This window comes from Sitophilus oryzae, unplaced genomic scaffold (assembly GCF_002938485.1).
Source record: "Sitophilus oryzae breed Bouriz unplaced genomic scaffold, Soryzae_2.0 scaffold_910_pilon_pilon, whole genome shotgun sequence".
In the NCBI taxonomy this organism is placed as follows: domain Eukaryota; kingdom Metazoa; phylum Arthropoda; class Insecta; order Coleoptera; family Curculionidae; genus Sitophilus; species Sitophilus oryzae.
In genome coordinates this window covers 2,618,590-2,632,752 of record NW_022147540.1, presented here as the reverse complement: position 1 = coordinate 2,632,752, position 14,163 = coordinate 2,618,590, and the positions used below count along the sequence as shown (strand labels likewise).

At 34.9% G+C, this 14,163-nt stretch overlaps 2 protein-coding genes across 6 annotated transcripts in view; one reads left to right on the top strand and one right to left on the bottom strand.

Annotated features, from left to right (window-relative positions):
• LOC115890739 (POU domain, class 6, transcription factor 2) overlaps positions 1-14,163 on the top strand; it is a 255,720-nt gene that overhangs the window by 116,387 nt on the left and 125,170 nt on the right. The gene's annotated exons all lie outside the window — the stretch shown is intronic.
• LOC115890741 lies at positions 3,127-4,039 on the bottom strand. Of its 2 annotated transcripts, none has more exons than XR_004051694.1 (2): positions 3,789-4,039; positions 3,127-3,737 (listed from the first exon to the last, which is right to left on the bottom strand). XR_004051694.1 is itself a non-coding variant. In XM_030911063.1 (2 exons), the coding sequence occupies exons 1-2, from the start codon at positions 3,972-3,974 to the stop codon at positions 3,507-3,509; spliced, it is 393 nt and encodes a 130-aa protein (XP_030766923.1). In that variant the 5' UTR covers positions 3,975-4,039; the 3' UTR covers positions 3,127-3,506. The 2 variants fall into 2 exon arrangements, 1 of the variants encoding a protein (XP_030766923.1); XM_030911063.1 differs by having other exon boundaries at positions 3,127-3,713.

Here is a 14,163-nt window from a genome sequence, read left to right as displayed (position 1 = left end):
TACACATGCTTTTTTCCTTTCATACGAGATTTCCAATTTTCCTTGTAATTACACAAAATATCAGTTTTAATTGAATTAAAAATATCTATTGAATCCATCTCCATAGATTTCGGAATATTTAAATCTTTTCCAATATTAGCCAACAAATCTGCCTCTGTATTTCCCAAGATATTGGAATGACCTGGAATCCAGGCAATCCTGATGTCAAAACCATTAGAATTTGCTAAACAAATTAAACGTTTGGTTCTTAAGGTCCAATAATCAGCAGATGCTTTAAAGAGATTTTTACTAATTTTTTGAATTGAACTTTTGGAATCTGAAAAGATAATAACACTACGCAAGTTCTTTTTAATAGCAAACTTTACTGCATCATGAATAGCTAAGGTTTCTGCCTTACAAATACTTAAAGACTAACCTAACTTTAACGTCAACTTGACAATCCTGAAAAATGTTATTGTTAACCAAAGAGTAAATCAATTTCTAAATTCGCTAACGCCAACTTATTTTTCATTAAAAAAAAATTACCATTTTTCGTAATTAGGTTTGTTGAACGGCCATATTGAGGAACTTTTAAACGAATTGTACTATAATAAAGCCATATAAAATATATAGGTTTCGAAAATGTTTTCTATTTGTGGCATACCGTTTCCATTTTGTATCAAGAAACAGACACAATTATTAGAAACATTACCTAAAATTTGTCCAAAAATGCTACTTGGGATACCTAAACAGTTCCTAGATGAACTCCATTTTTTTCTACGTTATTTAATTTACTTTATACAATGGTTCACTCACTCTACACATTATCGATCACAACGAATTAGGTCCTAGTTAAGAATTATTTCCTTTTGTTCTGCGTTAATAAAAGCCATCTATTATAACGGTTGTAATGGCTTGAATTAAAACGGCGATTAAATAAACTCAAACCCCTTCCTACCCTGTAGGGGGTGTAAAATACTCCCCGTAGCGATCCGCAGGGGAGCATTAGAACAAATGTACTTGGCTGATGGTATAATTGTATTTTTCTAATTTGCCAGAAGATGATAGAAAGCTCGACTGCGAATGCACTTTAAATAATTAGGAGGGTAGTATTGGAGTAGTAGCTTTATTGTTTAAACGAATTTATTAAAGCAAAGGGTTGACTACAAATATATTTTTTAATGGTAGTAATATTGTGTTCTTCTTAAAATTCAGGTCGGGGAGAATTAACAAAACTCTTTACTTTTCTTTACTATTTTTTTAATTACCAGAACTTGGACCATTTGTTCTTTAAATTATTAGAATAGTGAGGACGATTTTTATTTTTCAATATATGTATTATACAGGGTGTCCCAGATATAAGTGCAAGTATATTAACTGGTAGTGCAAAATTATATTTATCAAATAATGTTAATTCCCCTGAGGAAAATGCGTGATTTTGGTGACGCCATAAAAAATACCCTGTATACGATAAAGTAAATTTTTCTACACGAATTTATTCTGGTGTCCTTGTCATGTTTTAGAAAACATAGCTAAGTATTAATAAAGTTATATTCACTCTAGTTTTTTGCCACTTTTCGTATATTATGTTTTTAACCAAAGTTTTAGTAAATAAGAAATAGAATAGCAACACCGCAGTGTGCTTTAAATAGAATCCAGTTATCTACAGAAAATTTTATTTTAAATCCAAAAAAAATTGTAGAAAATCTCTGAAATAGATAATAACATAAAAATACGTCATTATATATATTTTCCGCATTTCTTCCTATCAGAAGATTTTCAGATACAGAAGAATTGTTACCTACACGAAATGTGAAAACATTCTGTTTTCAAGCAAGTTTTTACTCGATGATCAATTTATTTTATTTTATTTTATTGGGAACTCATATTTTCCTAAATACATATCTGTGAAACTACGGCGAGTGCCACGACTATACTTTGCCTAGTTAATAGACCACAACTATACAGCTACGTCAGTGGTCACGGGAGGCGAGAACAAGGTCATATAAAGTGGCAGAAAAGAACAAAGGATTTGACAAGGAGTAAATCTACTAGTTTCCTTATACTATGCAGGGTGTTCCATTTCAAAAATGGAAATCGTTTAGCTGCAATACTCCGTGTCGTATGTGGTGAACAACCCTGTATATATGGCTCAATAATTATGATATGGTAGATCAGATAAATTTTGTGTGATATTGAAGTAATTTACTATTTTAACAAATCATGAATTTAATACAGAAATCGCCTTATTCTACATCACAACCCCCCACTCCACCCCATCTTAATATTTTATTTTGTAAAGTGTGTTCCACTCGACCTGCCACCGCCTCCGCAAGCCTAATATAATTGTCGGACGGTCTTGCGCGCGTCTTAACCGAGCCCGGACATCAAAGCAGTCTTACGGAGCCCCCGGGGGCCGGTCAGCGGGACTCGGACCACGGCCGGCGGGTGGAGGGTGGGCAGCGGTTTGCAGTCGGACAGAAGGGCCAAACGGACATCATCCCAAGGGCTTCTTGCCGAGTTATCTCGAGTAAACACGATCTAATTTACAGAGAAACAATTTAGGATGAGGAGCGGCGGCGGCCATTGTGCCCAAGGATTTAAAAGTGGAGCTGTGGGGTGGTGGTAGGGGTTATAAGGGTGGTTTGAGTCGAGTTTTCGGGTAGTTTGAATAAGTGAACAGGTTGTTGGGAGAATTGATAACGGCTTGTCGGTTTATAAAATCTGTGACAGTTTAATGTACTTTCTTAAACTTGTCTATCAATCCTTTAACGAGGAAGTCTTTAAAACAATTAGTGCTGCTTAGTGGACTATGTATCTGACGAAAAGGAGCTTATAGTACGAAAACTAGCAACGTCTGGAAAACAAGTATTTAAAGAAAGTTGGCTCTTTGAAAAAAAAGGCTCTTGGATATATCTTTTAAGCCGTCTGGCTGCCGATAGACGTTGCGTTGACTACTGCGCATTGAAAGAAGTTCCTATGTTTTTATTTAGTGTTTTAAATACTAGTATTGAATATAAATCGAATACATAACATGAATAAATTGGTTTTTTAATCACCAAAATTATTTAACAGTTTACTATTAGAATATAAACGAAAATAAAATAACAAACATTTACCCCGAGCCTGTATTGAACTCTGGGAGGCAATTTTTGGAATTGATCGTTTACATGCGAACGCGCAACTTTACGAGTGTTAGAAAACGAATGCGTTTTAAAAATTCAATTTTTCAGCCATCTTCGCATATTAATTTGCGATCGTCGTGAGCGTACGCAAAATTACGAGCCGGAATTGTGGCAACGTCGACAAATCACAGTGAAAAACTAAATTCTCTCCAGTTTAACCGTATTTTTTACCGTTTGTTTACTTTTCATTACTTGGTGTCGATAATCGAGGCTTGTTGTTAGTCAAGTGGGTTAATATTAAAAAAATAAAACGTGGAACTAATGTTACAGACAAACAAAAAGCACATCCTATCACTCCCGGGAACCTATGTATTCGGAAAAATCTACAATGATAATACGTAATTATGCAATAACTACCCGTATTGCAAAACCATACTGTTCGCTAATTCTGTTGAGTTTTTCAAAATTATTTGGAAATTCAACCCATTGATCAAATATCTCTGGATGGTTTAGAGCGTTGATAAATTCGTCAATTGAAGGAGAAACCGAGGCTTGGCACATATCGATGTATTTATTTAAAGCAACATCCGGCTGGTAACAACCACTTCCCTAAAATTTCAGAACAGCTAAAATCTGAAATTTAATGTTAGTTCATAGATATACAATAATAGAGAAAAATGTTACCCGGCTTTGCACATCCAAATCAGTCTCTCTTCTTTGTGGTCGCATGTATGACTCAAGTAACTGAATAAAAACACGGCACAAGTCTTTGGATAACCGAAATATTTTAATAAACTGCCTTTCATTCAGTTTTATGAACGCATTTCCCCGGATTGCGCAAAACATTACGGCGGTATTGCAGTTCTGCATTTTCTAGGTTTCGAATGGCCAAAACGTTCATTAAGTCATCCATTACTATTATTGTTACACCTAAACCCAACTACAAACTTTGGAACTAATCAAATCTAATATGCGCACTTAAAAAACATATCCTTACGATGCTGTCGATCCACTCGCAAGACAACGCAGGGAAATTTGCTAATACGCAAAAATGCGAACACTAAAAAATTGGATTTTAGTGTTGATCGAAAAGTTGCGAATAATTTGCAAGGAAACGAATGGCCAAAAATTGCCCCCCTGGACTTCTCGCTTTATAGGCTGAACGTTTTCGTGCAGCGCTATGGAGACTTATTCGATTTATATTCAATACTAGTATTTAAAACACTAAATAAAAACATAGGAACTTTCAATGCGCAGTAGTCAACGCAACGTCTATCGGCAGCCAGACGGCTTAAAAGATATATCCAAGAGCCTTTTTTTTCAAAGAGCCAATGTTAAAATATCCGAGTTAACTAAAAAGCGAAGTTGCTATTCATGAGCTTATTAAATGTTCTAATATTAAATAATGCATTTAAAATATTCTTGGATTTTTCGTTGATAAATACTGGTGTGGTAAATGGAGTAAGTAAAATCTCCAACCCCGACTATACGATAACGTCGTTATTTCCATGTGTTTTAAATCCGCGATGCCTGCTATTCCATCAGTCGTTTCATAAGAGAATATTCTACATCCTACGTCTATGTAATTTAATATGTGTAGAGTAAGACATGTAACTCGTGAGATTTTCAGCATTACATCAATAAAGGACCAAAACAGTTTTGTTCCTAAAGGCGCGTCCAGACTTTGGCATTTTAGCCCGAACGAACCGAGCGCGCACGAACAAGCAGAACAAATAGGCCGAACAAAAAGCATTGTGTACGCGCGACCGACAAAAAGGGAGATATTCTGTTTCTTTTTTCTACTGATATGGACTTCTACTGATGGCTCTTTTCGACTTTAGAAGTAAACATATTAGGACCATCGTAAAAAAAAGTCGTCAGACACTGGCTTAAATGGTAGAAAGTTTAGCTTCCAGTTATTTCAATGTTTACAATATAAATTCCTCTTTTTATTGTTACTGAGAATCTACAACAGTAAATATTTCTATTTTTATGAATGTTTAAGTTACTTATACTTTTAATCTTTTTTTAAATAATGTACCTAGTAGAAATATAGTCTAATGAACCCTGTTTGAAAAACGTTAAATTAAATATGATATTTAAAATACAGTTGTCCTCCTTGTACATGACTACAATACAACTAAAAAAAAATCAATAAAAAAAACAAGTGGTCGTAGAAAAACTTTAAATATGATTTTTCATAATATGAATAAATTGGTTTTTTAATCACCAAAATTATTTAACAGTTTACTATTAGAATATAAACGAAAATAAAATAACAAACATTTACCCCGAGCCTGTATTGAACTCTGGACTTCTCGCTTTATAGGCTGAACGTTTTCGTGCAGCGCTATGGAGACTTATTCGATTTATATTCAATACTAGTATTTAAAACACTAAATAAAAACATAGAAACTTCTTTCAATGCGCAGTAGTCAACGCAACGTCTATCGGCAGCCAGACGGCTTAAAAGATATATCCAAGAGCCTTTTTTTTCAAAGAGCCAACTTTCTTTAAATACTTGTTTTCCAGACGTTGCTAGTTCTCGTACTATAAGCTCCTTTTCGTCAGATACATAGTCCACTAAGCAGCACTAATTGTTTTAAAGACTTCCTCGTTAAAGGATTGATAGACAAGTTTAAGAAAGTACATTAAACTGTCACAGATTTTATAAACCGACAAGCCGTTATCAATTCTCCCAACAACCTGTTCACTTATTCAAACTACTAGGCTGGTCGTCAGTGAGTTCGAGCCCAAAGTGTCAAAACGAATGACAATGTCAGGAAATAAATAAATAAATGCGGCAACTTGGCATTTTTTACAGCAGAGCTACCACCTGAATCCCCAGCGCGATCTCTAAATTCCAGTTAGTCAGCACGACACCGAATATGTCCATAGTTGGCAATGATGAATTTAAAAATCGCGCCCTCAATTACGTAACTAAAAGTTTAATTAATATGAAATATATGTATAAATGTATGAATGGAACGATTGAAGGAATACAGATACACGGAACTAAGGAAAAGTCCGAAAAAAAAAACTCAATTTAAGAAAACAATCATCTACTGCACTCTTTCGTGCTTATTCACTGACTTATCCCTATAGACAAAGAAAGAACAAGAAAGTAAGAAACAGCTAGGGCACTAATCCACAACCTCCTTCTAATCGCCATACTTATAATTAATAATGAAGAATGAATCATCGCCAACTGGCTGGTGGCGGAGGAGGTTTTCCCCCGGATCGTAACGCGCCCTAAAACCGTGGAGAATGTGGAACAAAAAGGTCCGAGAGGGTGAGTTGAAGCCGTCGACGCTTGGAGCGTAATATGAGGAGGAATTCGTGATTAACGGAAAATGCGAATAGAGTCATAAAAGTGCGTGATTTTACTTGTCTTACTAATTTAAGGTTTATTAATATTTTCTTTTTTTTCCATACCAAGGGGCCGTCCTCTGCCGGAAACATTACGACCTGTAAGGCCTATTGTGTTTGTCCTCCTTCTATATCTGCACCCATTCTCCTATCCCTGTGCCCTGCACTAGCTTATACAAGTCTTTGATAGGATGGGAGCATAGTTCCTCCGGTTCTAGCCTAGCTTTCCCAAATAAAAAGCATCGCGTGCGATCCAGAGCCTCGCAATGACATATTGTGTGCTCCGCTGTTTCAGGATCTTTATCTCACAGTCTGCAGCAAAGACTTCCTTGATACAGGTTGAGCTTGTTCAGGTAACACTTGACAGCTATGTGTCCTGTCAAGAGGCCTGTTGTAATCCGCACTTTATTCCTGCGGATAATGAATACGCACCTTAAAGGTGCGTATTCGCACGAACGAACGAACGAACGAACGAACGTACGCTAGTGGTATGGACGGGGACCGCACGATAGAACCGCACGAGAAGACCGCACGCATTTCTTCATTCGCGCGCCAGTTCAAATCGTCAAGATATTGTTATAAACCTTTTTTTTTTGTTTATATACCGTCATTGAATTATCGCTAAGCAAGTTACTATGGAGCAGTGCATAAGGAGTCGGGCTAGGAAGCGAGAGACCGGAGTTCGAATCTCGGCCGAAACATCACTTTTTATTTTTTTTTAAATACTGTTGTATTCTATAGTTTATTTTTGTAGTATAAGAAAAAGAACTATTTATTCTGTTATTTTTTAATCTCCGTTATTAATATAAATTGATTGTTAGTACAATACCTCATTTAATATAAAATAATATTCTACTTTTGAAATGTATCGGGCCCTAATTGTACCTAAAAGTAATATATTTTTAGTGATATACCATATTGTAAACTATTTAATATTTCAGTCGCTTAAAAAGTTAATTTGCATTGAATAATTGCCTACCATTAAAGGAAATTTGAGCTATATAACCCTTGATGGGCATATTCTGGGTATGCAAATACTTCCTTTAAATTTTGGGTGTGGTTCAACCGTTTTATTCTCAAAACCAGAAACATCTACATATAAAAAGAAGCACAGGTCACTAATTATAATAAACTTCACCCTTGGTATTACTTTCACTAATTATAATAAACTTCACCCTTGGAATTACTTCTATCACAATTACAATACGTTCATCTGCATTGGCATTTTCTACTTTTCGATGGGAAACAATAAACTTCCCAACATTTTTTAAATGATGTAACAATTCCTCTTGTGGTTACTTTTCCATAGATATCCTCATCTCTGTCCTCATGTGAATTCAGAGGCAATAAAATGAAAATTATTTACCATAAACATCGCAAACTAAAACCTAATAAACAATTTTATACCGAATATAGAAATAAATTTAGTATTTTTACCTATTATCGTCCAAATCCATGTTAATAGATAAATATTATTTTTAAATATATTTTTGGAACTGCTGGTTTTAGTAATTATTAAATTAAACGAACTAAAAAGTCTTAAAAATAAACAATTCTTAACCATAATCTCAAAAATGCAGATCTCCTGTCAACTTTCTTTATTTTTTATTTATTCATTATTTTCCTAGTGACGTCACAGGTGGTACGCGCGAACTGAACGAAATTGGAGCCGCTATCGATCATACCTTGTATTCTTTGTACCATGACGTCTAAACGCCTTTGATGTACCGACTCGAAGCGGATGGTCGAGCGCACGAACGAACGAACGGCCGCATGCGTTCGGTCCCCGTCTAAATATACCGCACTTTCATTCGTTCGTTCGTTCGTGCGGATAATGAATACGCACCTTAAATCTGAAAGCGCACGCAGGCGAACGCCTTTGATGTACGGACTCGAAGCGGATGGTCGAGCGCACGACCGAACGAACGGCCGCATGCGTTCGGTCCCCGTCTAAATATACCGCACTTTCATTCGTTCGTTCGTTCGTTCGTTCGTTCGTGCGGATAATGAATACGCACCTTTAAGGTGCGTATTCATTATCCGCACGAACGAACGAACGAACGAACGAATGTTCGCTAGTGGTATGGACGGGGACCGCACGATATAACCGCACGAGAAGACCGCACGCATTTCTTCATTCGCGCGCCAGTTCAAATCGTCAAGATATTGTTATAAACCTGTTTTTTTTTGTTTATATACCGTCATTGAATTATCGCTAAGCAAGTTACTATGGAGCAGTACATAAGGAGTCGGGCTAGGAAGCGAGAGACCGGAGTTCGAATCTCGGCCGGAACATCACTTTTTATTTTTTTTAAATACTGTTGTATTCTATAGTTTATTTTTGTAGTATAAGAAAAAGAACTATTTATTCTGTTATTTTTTAATCTCCGTTATTAATATAAATTGATTGTTAGTACAATACCTCATTTAATATAAAATAATATTCTACTTTTTGAAATGTATCGGGCCCTAATTGTACCTAAAAGTAATATATTTTTAGTGATATACCATATTGTAAACTACTTAATATTTCAGTCGCTTAAAAAGTTAATTTGCATTGAATAATTGCCTACCAGTAAAGGAAATTTGAGCTATATAACCCTTGATGGGCATATTCTGGGTATGCAAATACTTCCTTTAAATTTTGGGTGTGGTTCAACCGATTTATTCTCAAAACCAGAAACATCTACATATAAAAAGAAGCACAGGACACTAATTATAATAAACTTCACCCTTGGTATTAACTTCCACTAATTATAATAAACTTCACCCTTGGAATTACTTCTATCACAATTACAATACGTTCATCTGCATTGGCATTTTCTACTTTTCGATGGGAAACAATAAACTTCCCAACATTTTTTAAATGATGTAAAAATTCCTCTTGTGGTTACTTTTCCATAGATATCCTCATCTCTGTTCTCATGTGAATTCAGAGGCAATAAAAATGAAAATTATTTACCATAAACATCGCAAACTAAAAACCTAATTAACAATTTTATACCGAATATAGAAATAAATTTAGTATTTTTACCTATTATCGTCCAAATCCATGTTAATAGATAATTATTATTTTTAAATATATTTTTGGAACTGCTGGTTTTAGTAATTATTAAATTAAACGAACTAAAAATTCTTAAAAATAAACAATTCTTAACCATAACCTCAAAAATGCAGATCTCCTGTCAACTTTCTTTATTTTTTATTTATTCATTATTTTCCTAGTGACGTCACAGGTGGTATGCACGAACTGAACGAAATTGGAGCCGCTATCGATCATACCTTGTATTCTTTGTACCATGACGTCTAAACGCCTTTGATGTACCGACTCGAAGCGGATGGTCGAGCGCACGAACGAAAGAACGGCCGCATGCGTTCGGTCCCCGTCTAAATATACCGCACTTTCATTCGTTCGTTCGGATAATGAATACGCACCTTAAATCTGAAAGCGCACGCAGGCGAACGCCTTTGATGTAGCGACTCGAAGCGGATGGTCGAGCGCACGACCGAACGAACGGCCGCATGCGTTCGGTCCCCGTCTAAATATACCGCACTTTCATTCGTTCGTTCGTTCGTTCGTTCGGATAATGAATACGCACCTTTAGATACCTGAGAAATTGCGATGCTGCCAATATGTGCTCAACGCGTATCCAGAAAACGATTCGCACGGCAACGAGGATACCAAAATCGACTGCTTATCGAATACTTTCGCTTACTTACTGCCATTACTCGCTGACGAGTATTTGACACGCATCAGAAGATGGTCACACAAGGCGTTTTCTTTCATGAGCTTTTCTGTGACTGAAAAGCCCAATACGTGATGTTATCTCTCTTCTGCACTCCGGACATTCAAAAATCTCATTACTTTGTTGCTTCTTTACTTTTTGGTTGTTGTTGTTAACAGAGTTCACAATTTTTCTCCATTGCGTTTCATACTTTCGCTTACAGCTTTTAAATCGTAACATTTTTATGTCAAAATTCCGGAATTCGGGCCCAGTTACCTTTCATAAAGGATATTGAAACATATTGCTCGAGAGTTCGAACCCCTAAATCTTGATTAGTGCTTCCGCTGCTTGGCCCCCTTTCTTAATCAAATGTTCATAACTCTAATCCATAATCTATCAACTCATCATAATGAAGTCACATGTACAGGAAATTGAAAATAAATGAGTGTAAATGCTTAATAATTAAGTTATTTTTCTAATTTACTTTTCGAATTGCCGCAGCTGCCAAGTAAGGAATTCTTGTTCGGGCTGATAAGGGTGTGTGTTTTTTTAATTAATTCCGTAGAAATAAATTGACATTTACTGCTCAATTTACAATCTTTGAAACGTTTAGGAATATAATTAGATTTAATATGTTTTATATTTTATTTTGATGAATATTTACTGTTTTAAAGAAGACTGGAAAAAAATCAGACTTTTTTTTTCTTTTGAAATACTCTTTATTTGATAAAAGCCAGCATCCTGAGACGGTTTTATAGAGGTTAGTTCCCAATCTCCGATATCAGTAGTACCAAAACTTATGGCATGAATGATTGTCGTCTCGGCTCGCTAAATGATTAGGTGTCCTGGTGTTTTCCCATTTTCCCCACCGAATCTCCAATCGCCGTTGTTTCTTAGCTTCAATCTACTGAGGTGTTCATTGAAGAGACAGTGTCCTGTTAAAAACCCTGTGACAATCCGAAGATTGTTCTTACTTAAATCAAGAAAAATCTTTGATATCTCTCAGTCGTAATAACAAATAAAATCTAGGGGAGGTTTAACTCTTAACATGTTTTATAAAACTAACATAAATAAATAAATAAATATATAAATGCCTTTTTGTCAAAAAATTTTTCAATTTGTAAACAAAGGTAAACTAACAAACAAAGTAAAAAAACAAGGTACACAAACAAACAAACAAAAGATAATACAAAACATTATACAAATAATATTGTCAGTCTAAATTGTTTAAAATAAACATTTATAAATGTTTACAATGTCAAAGAACAAAAAAATAAAAATAATCTTTAAAAATATTTAGTTAGTTTATAGTAAAATATCAATGACCTCTAAATAAATTTATTTCGATGTCATCAGTAAATATAGCAATAGCAAACATTAGACCAGTGTTTACAAGATCAAATTCGATTTTCAAAATATAATTCATTTACGGCGTAGAAAGCCTTGTCTAGTAAATAAGAGTTCAATGTTTTGCGAATAGAAAAAAATGATGTTATGGATTTGATTTCAAATGGCAGGTGATTGTGCATTTTTTTCGAGTTGTATAATATTTAACTTTTAACTAACTCTGAGCGTGGGGTAGGTAGATAAAGATTTTGCTCCGCGTTCCTGAGTGGATAAGTGTGAGATGGCCTTTCTTGAGAAGCTGATACATGTTTACGTATTAGGCAAACGGATTCAAATATAAATAAGGAACGAAGAGTCAATATTTTTAACTCTTTAAAAAAGTCCCGGCAATGAGTTCTGCTGTTTAGTCCCAGTGAATATCGAACAGCTCTCTTCTGGAGCTTGAAAATGCGGTCAAATTGAGTCGCACAACACGTACCCCTGAATGGAAGGGCATACCTGAGGTGCGACTCAAAAAGTGCATAATAAACAGTTCTAACCACTGACAAGTTAAGCTCCTTAGAAACAGACCTTAATGCAAAACAGGCAGAGCAAAATTTTTTTCGACAAAGCTTCGATATGTATGTCCCATTTCAGAGAATTGTCCACAACAAGCCCTAAGAATTTTACAGATTTTACGACGTCAATGGTGGTGTTGTTAAGTACAAAAGGCTGCAACGAGATTTTATACGACAAAGCTTTAGTTTTAGAAATATTGAGACTCAGGAGGTTCGAATCGCACCAAGATTTAATGGTGATTAAGTCATTTGATATAATCCTATGAAGTGCCGTGATGTCCTTGTTGCTCCAAGTGAAGCTAGTGTCGTACGCAAAAAGACATATTTTGCCACTGATGTTTATGTTAGCAATGTCGTTAATAAAAAGAAGAAACAAAATAGGGCCTAGTACTGAGCCTTGTGGTACTCCACATTCTATTGGCTTGCTAGAAGACAACGTGGTATCCACCCTCATAAGTTGACTTCTGTTGCTCAGATACGACTTAAACCATTCGAGAGATGATCCCCTGAACCCATAGTGCTGCAGTTTATTAATTAGGATCTTATGATTTACAAAATCGAACGCATTAGAAAAATCACAGAAAATTGTTGCTGTAGAATGATGGTTGTTTAGGCTGGTAAACATTATTAAGGAGGGAAAATATAGCGTCATTTGTGGACTTGTTGCTTAGAAATCCAAATTGATGTTCAGTAAGTATTTTGTACTTAAACAGAAAAGATACCAGCCTTCTTTTAACCAACCTTTCTATGATCTTAGATAGCGTTGGAAGGAGTGCAATTGGGCGATAGTTATAAGCTTCATCTTTGTCTCCTCCTTTGTGCAGAGGAATGATTATTGCCGTCTTAAGACATTTTGGAAAAATACCATTTTGGAACGACATGTTTATTAAAGTTGTTAGGTGATTCAGAGTGCTTTCTGGCAGATTCGAACTTGACTCTATTTATAATTTTAAACAATGAAAAATATATACTCAATTTTTTAAATCAATTATCGTTTTTCAGTTGACCATGAATGATTAAAAACTATTTTTAAATATGTTTTTATCCCTGAAATCTTACAAAGAAAATAAACTGGTATTTTACTAGGATATCATACACCTGTCTGGATATATAGTAGCTATTAAATTAGACATTTTTCTTGATTAATGACAATGAAACTATTTTTAATATTTAACAATGCTTTGTAATATTGCAATATCAAATAAATGTTTCACCACTTAAAAAAATTATATCAAAGAAGATTAGAAAATAATGAAAATTATTGATTAGAATAATAAATTAGTAAAACGAAGTAATATTAATGAATTGCAAAGATATTTTATGAAATATAAGGGCAGTGCATCAGAATTAGTATCGTTACTACAACAAAACTGTCATTATGGGCAATCCAAACAAGAATTCTTAAGAAAAGTCTATAAAGCGATATATGCTTTCAATAACAAATTGGAATCATAAAATATTAAGAGTAAAATTACTAATTAGTATAAAAATGATGAATTAGAACAATAGATTTAGTAAGAACAGATATCACATTTTGCATTTTAACCCGATGAAGTAATCGGAGGTTGACGACGTACTGTAAAAACCAACTGAAATAGAGAAGGCGACATTGCCACATATCAAATTTGCGCCTAATCTAATTAGTTTGATTTGCAGAAAAGGTGACTTTAAAACCTTCACCGGATATCAATAAATCTCAATTTCTTAATTAAATTAATAGTTTATTTTTAAAGAAGCATGCGTAATAATATGTTATTAACCAGAGGATATATTATATGCGTTACTATTAAAGGACAGTTTATTAATGTGCTGAAACGTCTAGAACTATTGGCAACGTCGCTGCTAGTCTTCCAGAATGAAATGAGCCGTTCGTCCCACCACCCCTCGCGACGGCCGTTGGTCCGTTATAGCGTACTACGTGTAGCTTACGGTGTGTTTGAAGTCGGAATCAAGTCCAAAGTGAACTTTTCAGTGTTTTTCAGTAGTTTTTGTTTTTGTTTAACGTATTTTTGAATCTGGGAATTTTCAATATGGTACGACAGTGTCAATTGTATGGAAAAA